Raw genomic sequence first — 26,123 nt, 5'->3', positions numbered from 1 at the left:
GGTATAAAAAATAAAAAACCAAGGCTGTTCGGGCTGAATAGAAGAGACTGATGGAAGCATTTTGCATCCAGGGGACCTTTACCTTTTACATGCAAAATCTAACACTGGGTTAGTTTTCTGTGCCAGACATGCACCTTCATTGGGATGCAGACCAGGAGGGACTAAGAATAATAGACATGAGCTCTCCTCAAGCTGTATGTTGAGAGAAGTGGCACTGTGGCTGTTTGTCCCACAACCTCCACGTATTGGGTACAATGTGAGAACAGGTATGTGTGAACATGGTTTCACATCACTCATACAGGCCCTACATCTGTAAAATTGTGTATGCAGGACCTGTTCTCATCTCTCACCCAATGTATGAAGGTTGTGGGAAAGAACAGTAAATGTGCAGAGCTCAGAGCCAGCTAGGGTGATCCTGATTTCCCTCCAGGGTTTTAGCAAATGCATGAAGAATAAGGTATGATCTTGGGGCTAATTCAAAGAAGAAAACCAACAAATGAGAAATAGTTTCCATACTTTGTCAAGTTGAGAGAACAACTCAAATACTATATCTTCAACAGTGAAGATTTGTTTATTGAATTCATACCTCATCTCTCCTCCTGAAAACTCAGGGTGGCAAACATACCCACATTTCAAACAAGAATTCTAAAACAGTTAAAGTATTCTAAAAACAGCTACAGTTAAAAATATTATTCCATCCAGTGATCTCAGGGTTGTTGCAAACAGTATTCTTTAGTATTCACCAAATGCCTGGGTAAACAAGAAAGTTTTCAAATTCCTTCTAAAAATTAATGATGGAGAGAGAGAGACACACCTCAAAGTTCTACCCCAAAATGGACTTGATTTGTGTTCAGTTCACCTGCAATTATGGGAACTGCTTTCAGATGTAGTTCTGAGATTTAAAAATGAATTTTGTGAACTTGGTTAAACCGAACTAGTTCATTCCAAGCACCGCAAATGGCCAAATTCACACAAGCAGTCACCCTGCCACTGTTTTAAATGAAACTACGTAGAAGTTTTTTATGCGCTCTATTGTTCATATGCAGTGATTCACTGCATGGGTCCAAATGTTTCTCTTGTTAAACTTAAAAGGTAAAGGGACCCCTGACCATTAGGTCCAGTCGTGACCGACTCTGGGGTTGCGGCGCTCAAGTCGCTTTATTGGCCGAGGGAGCCGACGTACAGCTTCCGGGTCATGTGGCCAGCATAACTAAGCCGCTTCTGGCGAACCAGAGCAGCACATGGAAACGCCGTTTACCTTCCCGCCGGAGTGGTACCTATTTATCTACTTGCACTTGACGTGCTTTCGAACTGCTAGGTGGGCAGGAGCAGGGACCGAGCAACGGGAGCTCACCCCGCTGCGAGGATTCGAACCGCCGACCTTCTGATCGGCAAGTCCTAGGCACTGAGGTTTAACCCACAGCGCCACCCACGTCCCTGTGTTAAACTTACCCTCCTTTTATTTTGGGGGCTGAGAACTCTCCAGATATGTATTGCTAACTTACCACATGGAAGGGTTTCCATAAATTTAGCTGGAGTTTAAAGTCACTGTTATCCCATTGTTTCTGTGCATTAGTCTGGCCTTTCACTGGGATCGAACATGAAGGAACACAATGACCATGTTTTCCTGTCACCATATGTCAAGATTGCTGGCTTATCATAGTTTACCAGAAACAACCAGTGTGTTCCTGCGTGCTGCCCAACTGTTCCTATTTCACTCCTCTGCAGCATGAGCAGCAGAAACTAGAAGCCTCAATTAAACATGGCTTCCTATGCTGTCCAAACCCTGGACCCTAGTCTGTTGCGCTTTAAGAAGTCAGCAATTTCAAGTTTTTTTAAAAAATGGCATGGTAGAGAGCAACAAACTAGGATCCTGGGTTGGATGTAATGGGAAGCCAAGCTTAATTGCGGCTTCCTGGTGTTTTGCTCCTCCTTTAGCATGAGCAAGTGAGAGCAACTGGAAAGCATGCACTAGCACACTGCCTGTTTCTGATAAGCCGCAATACCGGCTTACTGTGACATGTGAATTAGGCAGTTTTTACTCTCCTGCTTATATAGAGAAAAGCAACAGTACTATCAATTAAGTGGTTCAGGGTTACATGAACAATTTGTTTGGTCCTGTGATAATTATCCATTCAGACTAATTTTACTGATTCCTTGCTATCATTGGATCTGTTTGTAGCCAGGAGAGATCCTTCTGAATTGGAAGTGTGGCATCTATGAAATAGATTAAGACTGTGATTTGTATACTAACCTCTAGTGCCATTATAGTCTAGTGTTACTATAAATTAATCCACAATGTACTGTGGGGGGGGGGAGAAGAAAGGAAGGAAGGAAGGAAGGAAGGAAGGAAGGGAGGGAGGGAGGGAGAAAGAAAGAAAGAAGCATGAGTTTTATTTCAATTAATTGCAGAACATCAGGCAAGACTCTCATTTTAGCCGCTCTCGTGTAATATGAAGTAATCCCAGTAAACTTCATCTGAACCACTCCAGAGTAACTGAATATAGAATAGGGGCTACTGTGTATAAATAGCTCTACCTAAAAACATAACAAAGACTTCATTGTACTTCACAGTGCAGGGCCAATAAATGAATTCAAGAGACACTTAGATGTGTTTCTGGAAAAGGAGGGGCCTGAGTGGTCTGGTGGGAAAGCAGGAAGGTGGGATTAAGTTAAATTAAAATGCGGTTGGCATGTTGGGCTGGACGGCCTCTTCCTGCTCCTATCATCTTGTACAGCTTTTAAAACAGGCTCAGCTACAAATCAGGATTTTACACTGAACAAACAAGTCTTGTACGTTGTGGGATAAGAGCAGCACTCCAACTTGAAGGCAAGGTTTTTGTTAGAAATATGTTTGCCATTAGGAATGCTTATTTCAGATGTGATTTTAAGTCATGTTTTCCACAGTATTTAAGTTTCTGTATAGAAAGTGAGAGCTTTGAAATTTTAAGCAGAAGATAACATTTCTAAGGACTGGGGCAGAAATAAAAAATAACTAGGGCTTAGGGATCAGGAACAGGTTGTGGGATTCTGTGCTTCCTCCTTCACTCTAGTTTGGTATTGCATGCTATAGCCATCAATCTACAGATGCACCAAGATTCTCCGTATGTGTTCAGAAGCATTGTGGGGATCAGCTTAATGGGGGTCAGTGAATTCAAGAGACTCACTTGATATATTTGGGGGGGGATCAAGCCGGGTAGGGGGGGTGCAGAGCATGTACAATTGCATAGCAGACTTCCAAAATCCTAGTTTAAAATTTACATCAGCGAGTAGCCTATAGGTGCATTCAAATGAACACCTCTCCATTTATTAAGCTGAGATATACAAAACCTTTTGCCCATGCAAGAACTCCTTCACAGCAAACAGAGACTGAACCAAGAAGACTCTAATTAAACATGGTTTCCCATTTTGTCTGAACTGGGAAACTGTATTTACAATCTTTTGGAACAAGACGGATTATTCAGTTACAATGTGAACATATCAGCTTAAAAAGCAAAGATGTGACAATCCAAACCAGGCCTATAACTCACTGAGCGACATATACAAACATCTACCATTTATTTTAATCCTACCCATCCCCAGTTCAGATGTTTTGAAAATGAAAAGATGATTCAGGCTTTTTCTTTTTCTAGAAGCATCTCAGCAGATTTATTTATTTGTTTAGGTAGAACATTAATTTGTGTTTTCAGGTTCTGTCCCTGGCTCTCACCTACGAAAACTACTGAGCAGCTGACAGATTAGACAGTTCATGCCTATAAAATGCAAGACAGACACAAGAGCAGAACAGGATCAAAAGGAAATCTTTTATCGAGCCTAATGTTACTAGTAATACTTTGAATCACTGCATCAAGCCAATTTTCATGCTTGTTTTTAAGTTTGGTAGAAAAGTCACAAGTGGAAAAATTAAGTAAAGAACACTGGTTAGCCACAAAACTGGACACACCTGGCTGCATAACCACCAAAAGAAACTGACTTCATTAGTTCTAGGGGCAGGAGAGTAAAATTTATATATGAAATCTGCCTGCACCAGTAGAATTGCTGAGGCCAAAGGCTTTCTTTCTGTTTTTACAGCTGTGTCAAGTTTTGGGTCTCAACTCTTGCCAACAATCAAGAGTGCTGAAGGAGCCCAGGTTAAAGGGTCCCAAAACTTTGCAGCTGAGATTCAGATTGCAACAATTTTAACAACTAGTCTATGAATTAATACACCATTTAAAACAGGGATAAGCATAAATTTGAAGTGAAAATGCAATGGATTGCATTGGTTCAAACCATGATATCCTTACATCTGTAATACCAGATGGCATGTTCTAAAACTAAACAAAGCCACCAGATCTGAAATATATAATTTTAACATCCATTTTCTCTACGCATTGCCAGCTATGAAAGCAATGTTTCACTTGCCTTGCCAAAATATTATCTAAGTTTTATTTTCTTCAGCATAGTTATCTTTCAAAAGTATTTCAATTAACTACAGACCTTTTTATAATTTCTTCATAAAGCTTTCCCCTAAATGGCGTTTCTTTGTAAAAGTATAGCTGATCTTCCTTGTGCCTGTTACTTACACTGCTATATCTATATGCTATGTTAGTATGAAATTACCGATTTATGCTTTTGTATAGAACTCAAAACGGATAGATCTCAAATCAAAATTCTGAAAGTCGAAAGTCCTTCTAACTTTGAGTAAGCAAGTTTAATAGGTTGAAATCCCTCTTTTGGCCTAGAAAGGTATCATCAACGTTTTGGAATGAGCACTTGTTGCTATGAGCTAGTTTACTTTCTCTGCCATTAATTCTTAACATAAAAGTGAGTCCTTCTGTTTTAAGAAACATCATTGTTTGGGTCAGCAGAACAAGAAAACTATGGAATCAGACTTCCTTACAAGCTAACGATAACAAAAATTCTCAGGTAATATTAATATAATTAATATAATTAATAATAATTGCACTTTCCTGTATGTGAAAATTCGGAAAAATGTGTATAAAGCAAACAGTGACTTCACGTGTTTTATTCTGGCCTTCATATACAGCTTAAGAAGCCAGTGCCAGATATCTATCTACAAAAAGGACGAGGACTTAGGGCTTTACAAATGTTATTTAATCTACACTCTGTCTTTCAATACCACTCCATTTTCTTCTTTATTACTAACCCATAACTGAAATAAAGCTTGCAGTAGTTTCAACCACACAAAGTCTCATTATAGTTAAATGATCCTCTAAATTAATAAAGCAAGTATAATAGTTTGCAAAATCCCCATTAGCAGGGCTGGGGAACCAGAGAGTCTTCAAATGCTGTTGGGAGTCCAACTCCCCTCAGCTCCAGCCAGAATGGTCAATGAGCAGGAAGGAAGGAAGCTGGAATCCCACAACATCTGGAAGACTTCAGCTTCCTCATCAATGATCCTTAGGTTTGCAATATTTTTTTCTTGTACAAGTATTTTTATTTCTCAGGTAGGAAATAGCAATGTTTTGACCTTTAACCTTGGCTACATTTAGAGATGCAACACTTCCAGAGATTTTTAAGCCCTGGAGAATTGCTCTAGAATCTCAAAACTAAATCAAACATCACCAGAAGGAAGCAAGGAGCAATTCAAAGAAAGCTAGGCCCTGTATAGTCTTTTCAACAAGATGGCAGCGCTCTCTAGATTCAGAAATGCATAAGGAATTTGTGTGCTATATATGCCTACAGTTTACTCAGGAATAAGGCACTCTACTGTAGACTATCTGATATAAAAATAACAATATTATACATCCTTTTCTTAAAAACGATATCACTCATTCAAAGAGAAAAAAATATTGCATGAGAAATTTTCTCCTTATAGTGTTCCCCAAAATTTTCAGTGTTCCCACTGGAAAGTTATTTTAGAGTTCTTGAAAAAACATTTCCGTGTTTTCCCCTAGGCCTTCACATCATTAAGTATAAGTTGGTAGAATTACTACGGAGAAAGTAAAACTGAATACCTTATAATAAATATCCCATGGCAATGCCAGGAGGGTTTTTTCTTTTTCTTCTTTTTGCCTTCTCCTTTATTACATGACAGGCTTTGCCTTTTAAATCACATTGGTGAAACTGACCAAATCAAGCATATTTTCAGAAAGCATAATTTGATTGGATTTGACTTTCTGAAATAAATACTGCTTGATTAGCTAATTGTTAGCTTGTTGCTCTGGGCAGCTGATGGTATATCCTTGACCTTCCAATGCTCTGACTGCTGCTTACTATAATTAGTTCTCAGCATTAGGCGGCACACTTTTTTATAGACTGGAAGGATGATTTGAAAACCTCCACTGTGAGTACATCATAGGAGCAGCAAGCTGACTTTTTCTCAGGTACAGAATGATGGGAGTGTCTAAGAGAGTGGCTAACACCTCTCTACAGCAACCCATGAAGTCATAGCAACTGCTGTCCATTCTGTATAAGTAGTCAGAATGCAATTTTTTTCCATCAAGGATGAACACTTGCAAAGAATCCATCCACAGTGCAATAACTGGACACCATCATTAGATTATTGCTGGCAACAAGAAATCACTGGCCAGTTGGTCAAACCTAGCATTTATACCTCATTTTGCCAAGGTCTGCCTACCTACTCTCCAATGGTTAAGGAGTTGCCTGCTAATCTCACACAGCTATGCTAAGGATTTCAGCCGAACCTAACAACCTACAGGACTGTGGTGAAAATAAAATGGAGAGGGGATGCCACCTTGAGCTCCTTGAAGGCAAGGCAGGTGGGATATAAATGCAATAAACAAAAACAGATGAATGAATACATATTAGCTGTTGCAGTTACCTCAGTGCGAGATATTTAAATTTAGCTTAAGATGAAGTTTATGGCTAGCTGTACTTGCACGTGAGAAAAGATCGTTGGAAACATCATCTGTTCATTGTTCTGCTCAGTCATTCTTCCAAATATATTAAATAGTAAAATGTTAGATGGACCACATGGCTAAGGCAATCTGAATTCTGAAGCACTGGCTTCCTGACACCGACACAACATGACAGTCATGTGATAAAGGAATCTGTGCCAAAGACTACTTACTCCCATGACCTTCCCACGTTGCTCAACATCTTCCCACATAGAATGAACTATATAGCGACACATGTATTTTCCTGTTCGTCCTTCCTGCTTCATTCGTACTAAACACATCCTAGAGGATAGCAAAGGAAATACATTAGATTCTGGAAATCTTGACTTTAAGAGTATGAGAAGTACAAAGGGGAGACAAAGGAGGAGATGCAACTGGTGCATGATCCAGGAATATAGAGCAGCAGTGTGTCTGATAACAACATAAGCACCACTATAAGCTCCGTGGGACCATGGACATGCCCGTTTTTACTATAAAACTTTTGTCAAATGTTCCCTGTATTATTAATAACAACAACAACAACAACAACAACAACAACAACAACAACAACAACAACAAAAAGAGGATCCAAAAGTGGCAGAGACCAAGCACGGTAAGCTCTCACTGATGGAACAAGAACCAAATGTTTTTTTCAAGTAACACTTAGCCCAACGCTTTAAAAGATGCTGTATATTTGGATGTTTAGTGCTGTCACAGAGCAGTGTTGCAGCACCCTGAATGAGGTCATGGAATCTGGAGAGTTTATTTTTTAAAAAACAGTACCTCGTTTACAACAACTGCCACTTGAGGTTAAATGACACACGTTCTTAGATTTTCTAACTACATCAACACAGCTGCAAAACTTTTTATTGTTTTACCATAAGGTCATGTTTTGTAATATATTCAATTATTCAACAACCAAACCATATTTTGAGTATAGGGAAGTTTTGCTTTAGAGATGTATTAATACAGTATCTGGGATTTTTAAAAGACTATCCATGTTATTTTAAAAAGATAATTACCTTAGAAATATGAACAGGGCAAGTTTATTCTATGCTATGGGCATATATCTGGGGAACATATAACAGGGCCACAAGAGAGGATATTGATTGATTGATTGATTGATTGATTGAACTTGTATACCCCCTATACCCGGAGGTCTCAGGGTGGTTCACAGACCTACAGGCAGGTATCAACAGGAAAAAGCAACCTTTCAGGTTCCTCTCCTTACCTGCTGCAATCCTAATAATTATCATGCTTCAGCTGATGCCATTTGCATTTTTTTTAAACCTGCTAATTAAATGCAAAGATCCATTTAATGACTAGCTTGGTCCTCAGATATCTTTGGTTTCCAACACCTCAGCCTGGAGCAAGTTGGTGTGCAAGTTGTAGGATGTGTGTCCAAAATGCACGGCTTGTACTTGCCCACTGAAGACGGCTTCTGAGTACTATCCATCTCCTGCGATAGCCATCCTCAGTTTTGTTTGGGGTTTTTTATTTTAGTCACCATTAAGCAGCTAGAGCTCTCTAATAAAACATCACAATTTCCTACTCCCCTGTTCAGCATTTTAGAAAGAGGTAAACAAAGGAGGCTTGAACAATGATGAGCACAGGGCTGCCTCAACCTGGCATCTTCAGCCTTAGGGCAAAGTGCAATCTGAGTTGTGAATGCAGGCAACACATAATAGCTTGAATAAAGTATCATTGAGATGTAATTAGCTGCAAGGGTACCAGAAATATTTGGAATACATTCAACACTTACTTTTAAAAATACAAGTACAGCAATTAGCATGGCTGCTTTCAGCTGCTGTGATGGCCATCTACAAAGCTAGTTACTAGCAATTTTGTGAATCTAACAGCAGCAATGAAGAATGTACATTCAGAGGATAAGATCATTACTTTTATTATTATTTATTGCACTTATTAGTCAATTTTATTTACAAAATTTAACCCAAAGCAACTTGCAAAATTGGTTTCTGGCCACAAGATTCAGTTTCAACTTAAATTTGGTGCAGGGTCCAAGGCACAGTCTACTTCAGAAAAAGCAAGGCTCCCCTTGCCCCTGCTCCAGGGTAGATAAATAAAGCCTGTCACAGTGCAGGCAACTCGCTCCGGGACTTTTTGTGTTGCACTCAAAATGAAATATCTGTAACTTTTATTTGGGGTGTGTGTGTGGAATTTAAGGAAATGGTATATCCTTATTAGGGAGTGAATTCTGACAAATTTCAGAAGGATACAAGCTGTGGTTTTCCAGCAAGGGTAGCAGTTGCAGTTGGGCGGAGGGGAGAGATAAAAAAGGAATCACTTAAAGTTAGTATGAGCTATTATTTTTTTAGTCTATTGTGATTTTTACTTTATGTTTTAAATTATGGCTGTAAATTTTTAGTGATAATTTCATTGTTTTATCATTTTTGTAAACTGCTTTGATTTTCCTCCCTACGGGTGGTATATAAATTGTATGAAACAAACAAACAAATAGGTACTGGGAGTGGGGTGGGGAAACAATCTTTTATTTTCACAGCACTCACACTTCTGAACTCCCTGCCTATTGACACCAGGCAGGTACCGTTGCTGTATTCTTTTCAGCACCTTATTAACACATTTTTGTTCAGGCAAGTCTTTCCAGACATGCATGTGATGAATGCATATGATTTAAGCTGTTTCATCTTAACTGTTGATTTTAATTATACAGTGGAACCTCGGTTTTCGAACATAATCTGTTCTGGAAGACCGACTTCCGAAACATTCAAAAACTGAGGATCAATGGGCGATCTGCAAATTCCATTGAAAAAATTGAGAAATGTGCCTCGTAAGCTGTTCAACTTCCAAGGCATGTTTGAAAACGGAAGCAATTAATTCTTGTTTTTTGTCATTTGGCCTTCGGCTTCCGAGATGCTCGAAAACTGAGGTTCCACTGTATTTGAATTCTTTAAATACTTTGTCTTTTATTAAAATGTTAATGCTTGTTTCTTGTAAACCGCTTAGAAAGTCTATTTCCAATCAAGTTAAATATACAGTGGTACCTCGCAAGACGAATGCCTCGCAAGACAAAAAACTCGCTAGACGAAAGGTTTTTCCATTTTCGATTTGCCTCGCAAGACGAATTTCCCTATGGGCTTGCTTCGCAAGACGAAAACGCCTCGCAACTTTGTTATCTTTGTCTAAAAACAAAGACATGTTTTGTTTATAAAGTTAATTTATTTTCCCTTCAATTTTTGAACTGCTCTTTACAGTATGTGTGACTTTAAAGACCAGTTAATAAACTGTTGTTGTACCAAATTTGGCTTTGTTTGGACTTTTTTTGACCATAGGAACGCATTAATTGATTTTCAATGCATTCCTATGGGATTTTGTGCTTCGCAAGACGAAAAATTCACTAGACGACAAAAATTGTGGAACGAATTAATTTCGTCTTGCGGGGCACCACTGTAAGTTTGTTAAATAAATAAAAATAATTAACAGTGGCGTAGCGTGGGGGGTGCAGGGGGGGCCGGCCGCACCAGGCGCAACATCTGGGGGTTAGGGTTAGTGGGCGCAAATCCACGGGTTAGGGGGCGCAAATTACTTGCCTTGCCCCGGGTGCTGACAACCCACGCTACGCCACTGATAATTAAATAAACAAGATAGATATATGCTTCAGCGCTTTTGCTCATATCCGGCAAAGGTTATTTTTCTTCAACATTCCTCCTCAAGAACACAGATTGGAGAGTCAAAGTAAAACAATTCCATTTGATTACAAGCTTGACCTGTCAATCACAAGAGAGCATTCCGCTTAGCTTTCCATCCTGGTGTCTACTCTCCCTTACCTCACTTCCTACCTAGTATTTCCCTTTCAAGGTAAGCTTAAATACATTAGTTTTGCTGTTAGCAGAAAAATTTCTGCAACATTTTTAGACATCTTAATCACTGAGGCACCACAGGATTTTACTTCAGGTACCTGGTCAGATCCCCAGTTCACCTTGGGACATAACCAAAATCTCCCCAAAGCACCCTATATTAGCTCAGGATTCACGTGTCTGCATGACACCTTTATTTTCCCAACCCAGTGATTAATGTGCTCTAATAAAGGGCTTTCTTAAATGCACTCATGAGATGCATACACACTTTAATCTTTCAGGTGTCTCATTTTCTGAATGCCTGTTGTAAGCTAACACCACACACCACTGGAATAAAGTTCATAATATCATTTGGAACCCTGAAGTAATTGAGAAAGATTGGAAAAGGAGAGATGAAAAAAAGTACACATGTTATCTGGGTCATGTGGTTACACTTTGTTCGGTGACACCTTTTGAGCGTCTATATTGGTAGACTCAAATCTAGTGCTATTAACTTTCAGAGAGGCAAGCAATTGGAAAAATAATTTCCTTCCTTCTGCATCATTGCTATATCACTTTGACCTTTTCAAACACGTAACTTTAGATGAAAACTATATTTTGCCTAATTATTTTTCTTGGCCAGTTATTTAACAAATGAAGGAAAAACTCACTTTCTGAGGTGTTAAATATTCTACATGCAACCAACCTGGCATTCACTTAATCTGTAGGTACATTTTAGAGGTGCAAATGTAAATGTCAATGGTATAATTTGTTAAAGGCTTCTGACAACCAGAAAGTAAAATCACCACAGGTTCTCACAATTCAAACCACTTTTACGTAAATGTGAGATTTTCCTATAACAGCTAAATAAGAGACCTTTCCATTCAAGGTGAATGAAACCTTTATATATTTATTTATTTTAAAGTTATTCCTAGCCATATCCTTCCCCCTACTAGACTTTAGAAATAACTACAAATATTAGGCTTCTTTGACCTTTGTTTTTTAAAAAACTGCACACAAGTCCAATATTTTTGTCACTAGCAGTGACAGACTTCTGTAGTTGGTATAGATGTTGCAGAATTCAGAAAATACAGCTTTTGAGGGGCAGAAAATATAGCTTTAAAGTTTTGCTTACCAGACGTGAAGCTGTGCTACTAAAAACCATGAGTTCAATGTGTCAGGCATCTGAAATTCTTAAAAAATATATATAATTATTTTAGAAATCCATTACTTTAATCTTTTTTTAAAAAAGTAAATGAATTTACACAAATGTATTTTTTAATGTTTGACGCTTTATTATGTTTTTATATGTATTGGAAGCCACCCAGAGTGGCAGGGGAAACCCAGCCAGATGGGCAGGGTATAAATAACAACAACATAAAATACAATAATAAATATTGTAACAAAATCAAATGTTTTCCTATGCAAAGTTTAAAAATGAATGATAATTTGCTATGTAGTTAATACCACAAGGAAGATAAATTGCCCACCAACAAAACCTCCATCTTATCTGGACTGAGCTTCAGCTTATTGCTCCTTATCAGGTTTTAGACTGACCTAGTTTCTGTTTCACTGTTGGTGGGCAATTCATAGAACAGGGAGATGTCCAAACTGTTCTGGATGGGGCTGGATACAGTGGGGGTTCATGGGGCACCCACGGCATGCAGCACCTTCACATGGTTAAGCCTGATACACCAGCTGCAGCCATGGGCCTAGCCACAGGGGTGCAGCTGCCCCCCCCCATTAAGTAAATAAACAGAAATGCTTAACTAGCTGCCTGATTGTATTGCAGGTATTTTGCTTTTGCCCCGCCCCCCAGCATAAAGCCTGCCTCCCCCTTAAAATAAATCCTGGCTATGCCCATGGCTACAGCCTGTCTTAAAAAAGGGGGGCGGGCAGCAGCTATCCACATCCTGGTAACTTCTCATCTATATTATTGCAATGTGCTGCAGTGCTTTTTAATACTTTTTGGAAACTTTTGTTACTGGACAATTGAAGAACTAGGCTACTAACTAGGATCACTTCTTAAATAACTGTAGTGGCTGCAGTATATTTCCAGGAACAGTTCAAGGGCATTTAATGGCTTAGGACTCAAGATAGTTGACCACACAAGCCTGCCCAAATTTTACATTAAATGAAGGCCCTTCTCTAAGTTCCCGTCTCCTGAAATTAGGTGATTACCAGGCAGCGGCAGTTTTATTACCCATTATGTGGAATGCCCTCTTGAAGGACTTTTGCCTGGTACCAAGTCACATGTCTTTTCCAGCACATTTGCCCAGGCTTTTCAGCATGTTACCAAAGCTGTTTTAAACCAATGGTTCTGCTAGACTTAATACTCTCCTGTGCTTCTATTGCTTCATGTGCATTTTAAGTTTAATTTTATTTGCTATTTTATTGTCGGAGTCAACTTTGGTTTTTCTTAAACTGGAGAATCATCAAATCACAGAATTGTGGAGCTGAGAGGGACCTCAAGGGTCATCTAGTCCAAACCCGTGCAATGCAGGAGTCATAGCTAAATGCAGGAATCACAGCTAAGCATATAAACATTTTAAATAAACAACAAATGCTGTATTTTGAGTGAGCAAGGTGTTAACATAAGAATACAATACCAAGATCATGAACTGTCAGCATTAATATACATGTCTTAAAATGTGTCCTGCGACTTCTCACCTCTGTATCCCTATGGCTCTGGGGGATTTTCTCAGCTGTGACTAGTGGTGGTCAAAGAATGCTCCCTTTTCAGGCTCAGACAATTGGTCCATATAGCTCAAAATCGTCTGCATGCTGACTGACAGCAGATCTTCAGGGTTTCAGACAGGAAACAGGCCTACCTGAAGATGGCAAGGACTAAAACTGGGATGCATGTACTCTAACACTGAACTATGGCCCCCTCCCTTCAAGCTGCAGCTGACCTTTGGAATGGAGAAATGATTAGCACTCTCAAAATTATCACTCCCAAATATCCACTCTTACGAGTGAGAACCAGATTGGCTCTCTAGTTTCTGGGAGCTTCAATTAATTAAAAAACTACAGGGATGAGAGCGGGAGCAAGCAAAGACTCATGATGAACCCAACTGGTGTAGTCCACTTGTGTGTTTGATCCTTGTTCTTCATGGCTTAAGATGGGGTGGAGAAGCTGACCTAGTAGATTTCCTAAACAGCCTACATCAAGGATACTTAAAGGATCAATTCCTTGCCAATCTTGCCAATCCACCCAAATCACTGGGAGAGGTCTTCCTACATCTCCCAACCCCATTTGAGCATGATTAGTCGGAACATGTGGGAAAACTCTGTTAGGGCAACTGTTCTAGAACTCTGCATCTTCAGAGATTCTGGTGACATCTCACCACTTTCTGAAATTTTTTATTCATTAGGCAAGCCTTCTGTCTGCAACTTGGTTAATTTTACGTGTTTACTTCTTTAGTTTTTGTGGTTTTATTGATTCTGTTATAAACTAGAAAGGTGAGGAAAAATGGATTAATGATTTCTGGTTGTCCACTCAATTGCTCAATTGCTATTAGTTGAAAACCACTCTCTTGTTTAACAGCCAAGTCATTAATTATTATTGCAGGACCATATTAATGATAACTCTCTTCCAAACATGGGCTTCACATTCCATTCTGTGCTTGAATAATTAAAGGATCATAGGATGGTTGAAAAACAAGTTGAGCATACAGGAGTGGCAACAGGGCAGGAAACTCAGTGCCTAGGTTACCTGCAGTGACAGTGAAGACTAGTGTTTTCATATTGCTAAGATTTGGTTTTTTTAAAAAAACTAGGTTGGATATGAATGACCTCTTTCTTTTCCCTTTAAATATGCAATATGTTGGCTGTATAGCGGGCTTTGTTTCATAAGAACTGTTCCTTATAACAGGCAGAAATAAGTGTAGGCATACACACTTATAAGGAAATAAGCAAGATTTGAGCATTAAACCCACGCTGCAGGCTGTCCTACTTCCTTCATAACCTAAGGGTGGGGATGTAATAGAAGTGAACAAGAGATGAGAGATGGAAAACTTACTGTTAAAGAATTCCTCATAGTCTGTTTTCTCCACACAGCATGTGTACATTCGCAGGGCTGCTATTTTGATTTTCTGGAGAGGAAAAACAATTGCTTTTAGTACTCACAACATGCATAATGTGAGAGTTTTCATTAATCACTCCAAATACACTTCTTCTGCTATCAAAACTATACATTTGTTTACTGTCTGTAATAAAATCTTAAAACATTTGCATAAATAATTGTGGAGATGGCCTTCAGTCTTCTGAGATACTTATATTATTGTGCTATGTTTGTTGCTATTTAACTGTGAAGTACTCTCCCATACTGAAAACAAACCAAAATACTAAGTTAACTTTTGGGTTATCATATCGATGACTCCAAATGCTCAAACTGTCTAGTCAGCAGTGCACAATTTTTATCAACATCTGTCAAGGCATGCATTTCAGCTCTTCACACATTTAGGCCATCTAAATTCCTGTTAATGACAGTCATGAGCAATACTGTTTTCCAATGTGTTTGCTGTTTCATTCCATTATATGGATATCTGATGAGTAAGTTAATAAATGAAAAAATATTTGCATACTGTACTCACTTCTAAGACTAGCCCTTCCAAGGTCTCGTTTCATGTATACCATTTATACATTGACACATTAGTCAATATTCCAGCCAATATTTTTTTCTACTCCGCCAATAAGATTTGACACAGTTCCATGTTCTTAAGTCAAGAAACACATTATGTTTACTGGATTTTCCTGTCAAAGAATGATATTTTGTTGGGCTGGCAATATTCTTAAACTTATACTGGCTAGTAGCCACCATCTCTTTTCAGTCCAGGAAATTATGACTAACCAATTTATTATTTACACTAACAATTTCTTGGGCAGTAAAAATTATAGCAATTGATTAATTAGTTCTTCAGGTCCTCTAATCCTAACCCTTCCCCTTTCTAAGAACTCCAACTTGTCTAGACCATTTTTTTTTTAAAACCAACAACAGTGTAGGAGACTGCAAGCCAATTTCCAGACAGGTTTCTGGTGAGCCTCTACAAAGTTAAAATAAAGACAAAGAAAGAGCAGGAAGCTCAATACTCCTCCATCTCAGATCTGGGGGGAAACAAGAGCAGCAAGAGAAAAAGAACCTCAAAGGGCCCATAAAGGAAATTATAATGAAAACAAAGATCATCTGGAAAATAAGCTGAATGAGCCCACAGTGACAACATATCAGAGAATATATGGCACATGTGAAGGAGCACATGATCTGTGCAGTTTTGAGTACTAGGCTCAATGAATGCATGTATACAAAAGATGGACTGAGGATCTTCCCCCTAGGCAAATCACCCCACAAGTTACAGCCCCATTCTATTCCCTATTATATTTGTTGCAGTGCGAGCACAAGATGTGCAAGAGAAGCAGATGGGAAAGCCTCTGACTCAGTTGCTGAAATACAAAACTCACTTCTTCACTACAGCAAAAGTGTGCTCTGGCATTAGCTCAGGCTCCACCCACTCCAGATTTTTTAAGCCCCTTGTGTTGGCATTCCTGTGCTATGTAGACCTTTTTTTTCCTTTTTTTTTTTTTTTGAGAACCAGAGCCAAAGGATTCAAGAGCACAAGGAGTCCCTTTGTGCTGCTGCTAGAAGCCCAGAGCCTAATGCTATATTCCAGAATCTAGATTGGGCTCTTTAGTTCCAATTTGATTGGCCAAGTATTTATTTAAACTGCATCTCACAAGGTCGCAGAAGCACCCAGAAATCCAGGTGCTGTTTAGTGAACTAGTTGACATTCTTATTTTTTTTCCTGTGTTGTTGGCAGTAAAAGTGGAAGCACACATGCTTAGTATGAAACAAGAACCCAAATGTAATCCCTGCCATCGCCAGCTAAAAGTGTCAGGTTGTGTGTAATGTGAAAGACCCTGGCCAACATCCCTAGAGAGCCAATATAAGTCAGATGAGGCAATGCAAGACTATATGGGCCAAAAATGTCTGATCTGGTATAAGGCAGCTTCCTATAGGGCAAGCATAGGGAACATCTGGCCCATGGGGCAAACCAGGCCTGCCAGGGGTCCTCATTTGGTATGTAAATCCATTTCTCCTCAGCTGCATGCATCTGACATCAAGGTAAAGCTGTGGCTACAAAGAACAAAAAGGAGTGTTGGAGTGCACTCCTGATCATTCTTCTGCAAATGGGACTTGTATTTGGCACATTTTTAATTTGGTTCCAAATTCAATAATTGCTGGGATTGGCTCCATTAAGGAAAAAATCTTCCTTTCCAGATGAACCCTGAATTTAAGCTGCACTTGCAAAGGAAGGAAAAAAAGAATCTATGTGCACTAAGTCACCGGACACCACAATGGAATCAAGGTAGCTGATAGGCAGGCAGAATAAGAGGAAGAAGAAGAAGAGTTTGGATTTGATATCCCGCCTTTCACTCCCCTTCAGGAGTCTCAAAGCGGCTAACATTCTCCTTTCCCTTCCTCCCCCACAACAAACACTCTGTGAGGTGAGTGGGACTGAGAGACTTCAAAGAAGTGTGACTGGCCCAAGGTCACCCAGCAGCTGCATGTGGAGGAGCGGAGACGCGAACCCGGTTCCCCAGATTACGAGACTACTGCTCTTAACCACTACACCACACTGGCTCTCAAGACCTGAAGAACTAATATAACTCAAGTTATATCTAAAACATATTGCTAACCATATTGCTATGCAAATTATCTATATGAAGCCGCAGGGAGAAGTCATTTTTCTCTTCTGCAAGCTTATCCTGTGGAGACTGTGGAGCTCCTAAACCATTGGGGGAGAATGAGGGAGAAGCTTAATCCAGATATGACATAGGTACTATGGGTGGGACAGTAGACACCTTTGTATAGAGCTTTTCAGCCTGTCCTTGACACTGTTGCACTAAACCTAAAGGATCAGTTGGCAGTTAGTTGGTATTTCCGGAATTATTGCTGTCTGGGAAAGCTCTGGTGGTGATGGTAGCTTAGGCTGGTACTCCACCTGCAACCCTATGTAAAGAGAGGTCAGATCTCACCTCAGTCATTCATGCATTTGTCACATCCAGATTGGACTACTGTAATGTTCTACATGGGGCTGCCTTTGAAGATGGGTGGGAAACCTCAGCTGGAACAAAGTGTAACCAACCGGTTACAGGTGGGTATAGTCAGAACATACTACACTGATATTGTATCAGTTGCACTGGTTGCCAGTTCATTTCCAGGCCCAATCCAAGGTTCTGGTTCTTACATTTTAAGTCCTGAATGATCTTGAAAAGAATGCCTATACTCATTACCTATACCGTGATCTGTGTCACAGTAACCGCCAGCAGGCTAGTAGTACAGTGGTACCTCAGTTTAAGAACAGCCCTGTTTATGAACTATATAAGACTGTATAAGAACTGTATAAGAACTCTGCAAAACCGGAAGTGGTGTTCTGGTTAGTGAACTTTACCTCGGTCTAAGAACGGAAGCCAAATGGTGGAAGGGCACCGGCGGCGGGAGGCCTCATTAGGGAAAGCATGCCTCAGTTTAAGAACGGACTTCCGGAATGGATTAAGTTCATAAACCGAGGTACCACTGTATAGGGCCTTCTTGCTCTACTACTAAGTTCAGTAGTTGAGTTATAGAACTGGAAAAATTAATCCCAAATGGAACTGTAATAACTGACAAGTAACTTCAGTGCGCTTTCTTTCAAATAACCTCTCAAAGTATTGTTGCACTCTGACACCGTACTAACATTCCAACTATCTTCCACCAAATTTTCCCTCAAGTACAGCTATTAGAACAACAAACATCTAGATTTTGCTTCCATCTGCCTTTGTAAAATTTCTGATAGTTGGTGCAAGCGTAGGAGCTAAGCTTTAAGTTCTCATAAGATTCTTAGTTCTTTCAAGAAGACCAGCTCAAATAAGTATCTACCACATATTTTTAAGAACCTTCCTTTAAAGAAATAGTATTTAATTTTACAGATTGAACAACTCCATATTACAGGAATGTTTACAGTATTTTGACTACATGGAAAATTATGACAGTTATAGAAATGCTTAATTTAGTGAAAACTCCCATTTTCACATCCCAATGCCATAGGAAGTTTGACGGTATACCACATCCAATTCCAACTTGACAGCATGGGCAGGAGGGTCAATTGTGGTACTGAAGAGAAGCACTGTAACATAAACCGTACTTTTGATTGATATAACACTAGACATAGGTAGGTACAACTTTCTAGTTCTCTTTAAAAACATAGTTGAAATCCCAGGAAATTGGTATCTGGAGGGCTCAGAAAGGAGGCAGATTTTTTTTTTAAGTAGTGAGGATAGTTAGTGGATGAAATGAATCCAAGAGAGGTGATGGAATAATCATTTCCGGACCTCAGACTTGGTGACCATAGGCTTGCTTGTGAACACTATTGTTGGTGCTTACTATGGAATGCAATGTTTGTGAGAGTCAAGGAATCCCATGTATGCTAGCCACACCTTCTGCTCAGTCAGTCAGTTTTTATAGATTCAGCAGTTTTTATAGATTCATCCATGTCTATACAACATAAAATCACAATGCAATCCAAGCCAGCCAGATCAAAATTTCACAGGGCCCAGGATGGAGCTTCATACCAGCCCATGATGGTATATAAGGTCATTACTAGAAATGGGCTCTCTGAGAACTTCCCATGCTACTAAGGTGCCAGGCCAGCAGCAGAAGTGGTCCAATAATGCCAGTGGCATTATGCTTATCTTCAAGTAATAACATATTAAAAGATCAACAGGCTTATCAAATCAATGATTGTAGAGATGGGTTGGCAGACAGTTATTTTGTTGTGTAACATCAGTATATGCTCTTGAGATGTTTTCATCTAATCTAATTTTGATTCATTGTTGTATCTGGATAAAATTTTACTGCAGTGCTTTTTATATTATATTTATTGTGTTATTTCACTGTACACTGCCTTGTCATGGCAACTGCCTTGAAAGGAGGTCTATAAATCTTTTAATAAAATAAAATACACACACAGGAGAAGACTAAAAGGAACTGAAATTAAAAATAAAGCTTCTAAACAAAAGCAGCTGCTGCATTTGCTGCTGGAAGAGGAGCATTCCAGGGGCTGGGGGTGAAGATCAATCTATCTCCTAGACAAAGCTCAAGAGATACCGTCACCACCACACCTGGAACTGCCCCTTTCCCAGCCTCTTTAACAAATTTAGCAAGTCACTGTGTACACCCCCGCCCCATCCTTTCAATGTATTTTTAGACAGGTCATTCAAGGTGAGATATGAGCTCTGCTGTTGTTTTAGACATATTTTATGTTTATAATGTATTTTTACTTCATTTGGCCTTTTTTCACCCAAATAATTTTAGTGCCTTTGAGCCCTTGGGGGTCAGACATATTGATAATAAGAAAAAGCTGCTGTAAGACTCTGTGATTAAGTGGAATATCAGTAAATAAATCAGATGGTAGTTCCACCAGAAAATGTGGCACAAATGTCCAGCCAGTCCACTATAAATGGCTGAAATCCACACATACACAAGCTTTTAGCCATTCAGATACAAATATGAAGTAGCACTGCAATCCTACAGATGTGTACCTGAGAGTGAGCCCCCACCGTACTCAGTGGGACTTCCTTCTAAGCAGACATACTTAGGATTGCACCATAACAGATATTCAGACATGTGCTTATAAGCAGAAGTTTGAATTACTTTATTCTGGTAGTTCTTCCTGATTTAGAGCCACTGAAAACAAGATGAACGTTTTACCCATTTGTTATATTTTAGTGGTCCTGTGAAACCCATTGCTTCTATTATCTTCGTGAAAGCACCTACTTTCTCTTCAGATGGCTGAGGGGAGTCTTTGGCTGTAAAAACCTATAATAAAAGCAGAGAAATGTGTTAACAGGAGTCACATCTTAATCACCAAAGCACTGTCTGCAAATTAAAGCTACATTAACCCAAAAGGGATGATTCACACATTGGAGGAAAGGTATTGTCCAGGCCAGGCCAATCTGGAGTAGGAGGTGGAGGCTGCCATGCCTATCTGCCACATGCATGGTCCTATTTGACCAGGCCACACAAATGTGAAATCCGGTGTCTGTGTAGCCTTGGCGGTGTAAGTGACTGTGCAATGTGGGCTCATCTGTGTTAGACTTTATGCTTCTATATCACATTTACATGTTATACACGTTTGTGGACCTCCAGTAGTCCTGAAGATGGGATAAGTGTATCCCACGAGGTGGGAAAACATGATGTTTCCACATTGTTGGGAAGAAACCAAAGCCATTACATGACAATAAAAACAATGTTTCTGATTACCTTTGTCACTTCAATAATATTCTTAAGCCTTAAAAAAAAAAACATTGTTCCTAACATGGGAACACATAAAAACCAGAGCATGGTCTGCAACAGTAACAGTAACAGTAACTCTGTGTTCCAGCTGGCGGCTGGACTAGTTGAAGAGAGTTAGGAATGAAGGCCACATGGTTGCCTATGTGGCCACATGGTTGCCTATGAGAAATAAGATGTCCAGCCCTATGAGATAATATATTATTGGCAACACATTTGGCCTTCCTGTTCTAATTAACCAGGTAATTTATGCCTACATGAACTTGAAGAAGCCAATGTGAGGCTGGCGCTTTAAAGAAATAGAGAAATCTATGACCAAAAGCACTATATGCAACATGAAAAACAAGATTTGACAAATTCATGGATATACCTATAGCTATAAGTCAGGATGAGAGGTTGCTGATCGCTGTCTAAATCTACTTTCACAATCCTGAAATGGACAATCGGAGATGGAAGATCTCACAAAATAGCTTATTCCTGTACAGTTAAGTTTTATCTTAACAACCTTTACTGTTAAATGCGTATTTGTCCCTTTAAAACTAGCATTATATTGCCTACTAATAGCAGCATACAAGAACTTCATTAAAAATCCTTCTAATGTGTGTGTAAAAGGAACTGGGCTCTGAAATGTAGTTTACATAGTACATTGTATATGTTCTTCTTTCTAGAAGACTGTTAAGAACTGTACAGTTGTTAATTTTATAAGCCTTAAACTATCACAAGTGAAAATGAGAATACCTTAGGTTCAATTCAGACCTGAAAAAAGGTGAAGCAAATTGTTTGCCACTAAGCAGGTCCACTAAGCGCATGTGATAATGCATGGAATAGACTCCTCTTTTAAGAATATTCAGTTCACTACATTTTCAAATTGTCTACCCAGACTCTTTTAATCAGTCTAAATACCATAATGGACTTCGAGTCTTTCGAGGTTAGTAGTTTCATGGGCGCCATTTCAGAAGAAAGGCATGAAAGAATATGGTATAAAAATATTCATAAGTTCAAATGTATCTACTCTGAGATACATTTTATCTGCTTTCATCTCTTGTAATAAAAACAAGAACAATACAGCATGGTGACTTTTTTGTAAGCAGCAAAGATTCCCTTTGGCATGTAAGCATAGCACACAAGACCATTTATTTGTTTTCTAAGAGGATATGGCAGTATGTGAAGCCGTGTGATGGTCCGAAATACAAGTGTTTCTGATGAATAGTCACATGTGATCTGCAATTCCAGGGTAAGGAAAGCAGACATTGCTCATAACTACCCTCTAGAAATGGTACACCTAAACAATTATTTATTTTATTTAATAAAATGCTTATATTATTTGATTGTAATAAAATTTCAAAACGGCTCACAAAAAATTAAAATATTAAATTAAAATGATTGATAGAAGAGAGTTAAAAACATATATATAAATAATAAAAAGTAATTAAAATGAACAATAAACTAAAGTATCCTGATATTACCTTGTCATACAAGTTAGTGGACATACTGACTAAAGTGTCTTCAACAGCTAGCACTTTCCAGTAGCTCTGCTACTGTCATTGCAGGAGATGGTGGATTGATGCTGGCTAAAATGGTAACACAGCTGCCTGGAGCAACTGCTGTTTGAGCCACTTACAAAGTGTACATATGAAGTGCCCTGTCCCTGCCCATACTGCTCCCTTTTTCTGTGAAGATACTCCATGGGTGCATCTCTTTGAGCCAAGTAGTCTTCGACAGGCATCAGGGACACTGGGTGGATGGCCCTCACACTAGAGGGTTTCCTAATGAAGATCCAATAACAACAACAAAACTATGAAAATAAATCACAGCAGTAGGCTCTACAATTAGGCATACACCTCATTTCTTAATTCCCCATGTTGGTTTCTTACTGTAGATATGAGCCTCTTCAGACAATTTTTGTAGTGCATCCCAAGTTGAACAAATCATAAGTCGGGGGGCAGAACCTATGATTCACAGGCCAGATGTGGCCCTCAGGGCCTCTCTATTAGGACTTTGACTCTCCTTGAGAGACACCTCTCCTTGGCCCTTTACCCTTACCAGCCCCACTTTGTCCCCTCCTGCACCCCACAGCTTACCTATGAAGTGGCTGACAATATGCCCACCCTTATGTTTACAATATGGATGGGGGAATAGATTAACTGAAGGCAGTGGATCTGGGATGATTAATGATGTGAGTGAATATGAAAAGAACAAATGCTTGTATGGGGATGGGTGTGTGAGAGAATAACTAGGGCATGTGATTGTGAGGGGTGTGTGTGTGTGTGTGTGTGTGTGTGTGTGTGTGAGAGAGAGAGAGAGAGAGAGAGAGAGAGAGAGTGTAATGCATGCCTATGTATAGGTGTGTGAGAAAATAAATGAACTGAATGGCTGAAGCTTACCTACTTTTGACACCAGCCCCCAGAAAGTTAGCTACAAGGCAATGCAGTCCTTGGCTTCAAAAACATCACCCATCCTGTCACCAAGATAGAAAACACTTTTCATGTTTTCATAAAGAGTAAGAAGTTAAGAGAAAACCCAATCTGACATTTTCTTTACATTCTGGAAAGAGGAAAGGTGAGGGGGTGGGGCTAGAGAAATATACGGGCCTGTTCCAGCTGTGAAGCTTGCCAACTTGGCATTTTTAAAAAGTATTCCACCAGATGAACAAGTGAAATACAGTGTGCATTTAGCTGTGAAACTGCTGCAATATTTAACAGCTTATGTATCTGAATTACTATGCAGGGCCCTTAGCATGTGACATAACCTAACTCACAATTAATGTCTCAGAAGCAGCTGAGTGAAAATGGACATACACAGGACCAAAATTTTGAAACTGCATCTCAAGCACTTCCTAAACTACTTTCCAGATTAGGTTTAGTCAGATGATATTTTTTTAATTTTTAAAAAAGTACTGGCTATGCTTATTCCAGGTTGTTGAGAAACCACTCACTCAGTATGGAGAGGAAGAATTCATTATTCGCTTCAGGCAACTTGACAACAGCAAGTTGTGCCCATTGTTAAAGAGTGTCTGGGGTTTGTTGTTTCAAGCCCAAGTGCCACAAATTATTAGCGCAGGTACATGTGGGCTGACAAGCTAGAAACCATTTTTGTGTCTTTTTAAAAAAACACCATTATTATTATTATTTTTTGCAAAGCTGGCTTAGTTGATAACTGCAATTTAGCACTTCCATGTCAGTGTTTCCCCTGCTCTACACCAATGCTCACAACTTTTTCGTCATTCAGTCTCCTTCCCCCTTTTGCTTTATTCTCCCAATCTGTTAACCCTCCTCACAGAGTATGACATAAAAAGCATACGGACTTTCACACACCAAAGGAATTTGGGATACATGTGGGCCATGCCATATGGCTGGCTTCAACAGACTACAAGCCAAGTCATTTCCACTGCACACCTCCAAATCTAGAAAAAGGAGCAGTAGAACCCTAGTGACAAGATTCTTAGCCTTTTATCTCCCCGCAAATTTACCAAGGTGCAAAAATAGCTTTTGCCATGGTGTGTGTGACTGGTTTTGATGATTGCAAATCTACAAGAATTTTTTTTTAAATTGCTTAACATGTCACCCTGGTAGCCATGAGATCAGCAGATAAGAGTTTTTTAATATATATTTTTTCTGTAACATTTAAAAATGGTTTTAGTTGTTTTTTTAAAAAATGTTTTATCATTGCTACGCCTGCCACCCTGGGCCCCTTTGGTAAGAGGGCAGATATAAGTCAAATAAATCACCAACACCATCAGGCACAATAAAGATACGTTGACATAAGAATTGCTTTGGGGAGCTATTAGCTGAATCAGACAAAATGCAATGCAAGATGCAACTAAAAACAGTTGTCAGAGGTCATTTGCACACTCTGATTTTGAATCCATTAAAAATTTCACTATAAAAAGCAATCTCATTTTTCTTCCTTGTGGATCTTAGTAGCCAGAATAACATAGTACCCTATTTGTGCCATCTCACCCCTTAACATTCTGATTTATAGCCATTTAAGATCTTCCATGAATTTGTCTGAACCGTTGAAAGTATTCTGCTAGTTTCAGCAGGTGTCACATCCTCAGATTACTCTGGGATTTAATGCTTCTCCTGCATAATAAGACAACAAAGACTGTGCATTTAAAGTTTTGCTTGAAACCTGTTAACTCAAAAAATCCCAACCCCCAATAGAACCACAATCCTAGTTCAATAGGGGCAGACAGCATTTTTGAAATACAAGACTTCACTTTGGTCTGACCTTGTTTGTGTGATGAAGTGTTCTGTTTGGCTGCTTTACTGTACCAATGGTTTGTATTAATCCACAGCAAACTTGGGTTAGTTGTGACTGGCCATTCTTGCGTCTCTGGTAAAACAACAAAGAGAAATAACCAAGCGTAAAAAATAGTAGTATGGAAGGGCAACAATGGATCATAAAGTTAGGCACACAAATTACACATTAGTGTTTCCCTGTGGAAGAATTTCAGATCAGAGACTTGCAAAGTTATCAGGCTTATTATACACATGAGCACAGCACAACTTTGATGAAGAAAAGTAGCAAATACATAAGGAAAGACTTACATTGCCTTGGCCTTCTAAACTTACCAGCTTCATACACCAGAAAAGATGAAAAGGTCATGAAGACACCACACACCCTCGACCTAAGAATTATTGCAACTATCAGGAATTTCTTGAAAACATAAGAAGAGCCTGCTGGATCAGGCCAAAGGCCCATCTTTTCCAACATCCTGTTTTTACAGTGGCCAACCAGAAACCCATAGGAAATCTGCAAGCAGAATCTTCACACAACAGCACTCTGCCTTCTTGTGATTCCCAGCAACTGGGAACAATTACAGTAAAAGTTATCTCAATGAAGCTGAAAAGTCTGCATTCTTCATTATCTTTTGAACCAAAATACTTTTTGTATATGCTTGGATGTGGTATAGAGCTTATGGTATTTATTATTTGCTTCCTATTTTCATCAACATTCAAATAGCAAATACCCATTTCAGACCATTTAAAATATTGATAACTGTCCCATATCCTTGAGGCACTCATAGGCTAAAGCAAATGATGAGCACACAGTTTTCCTTTAGACTGTCTTTCTGACACAAGGCTGATACCATTTCCAGTTAGTGCACCCATAAAACCACTGAGGAGAGCTGTAAGCCTA

At 39.2% G+C, this 26,123-nt stretch overlaps 2 protein-coding genes across 5 annotated transcripts in view; one reads left to right on the top strand and one right to left on the bottom strand.

Moving 5' to 3' along the window:
• The window catches only part of CEP250 (centrosomal protein 250), a 136,488-nt gene that overhangs the window by 39,560 nt on the left and 70,805 nt on the right, over nucleotides 1–26,123 (top strand). The gene's annotated exons all lie outside the window — the stretch shown is intronic.
• Nucleotides 1–26,123, bottom strand: part of UQCC1 (ubiquinol-cytochrome c reductase complex assembly factor 1) — a 41,767-nt gene that overhangs the window by 12,989 nt on the left and 2,655 nt on the right. For 2 of the 3 annotated variants that reach the window (XM_083508489.1, XM_083508490.1), the window contains exons 3-7: nucleotides 25,212–25,316; nucleotides 20,400–20,507; nucleotides 14,676–14,748; nucleotides 11,790–11,847; nucleotides 7,034–7,142 (exon numbers count right to left, since the gene is read on the bottom strand). In XM_083508489.1, coding sequence (XP_083364615.1) covers nucleotides 7,034–7,142; nucleotides 11,790–11,847; nucleotides 14,676–14,748; nucleotides 20,400–20,507; nucleotides 25,212–25,316 — 453 coding nt within the window. Of the gene's footprint in view, nucleotides 1–7,033; nucleotides 7,143–11,789; nucleotides 11,848–14,675; nucleotides 14,749–20,399; nucleotides 20,508–22,602; nucleotides 22,748–24,940; nucleotides 25,059–25,211; nucleotides 25,317–26,123 lie in introns of those variants that run through there. The other variant, XM_083508491.1, reaches the window with a different exon arrangement.

This window comes from Podarcis liolepis (assembly GCF_965112155.1).
Source record: "Podarcis liolepis genome assembly, chromosome: 6".
Taxonomy (NCBI): Eukaryota; Metazoa; Chordata; class Lepidosauria; order Squamata; family Lacertidae; genus Podarcis; species Podarcis liolepis.
Note: the sequence above shows the minus strand (reverse complement) of the source record. Positions and strands in the feature narration are given on the sequence as shown.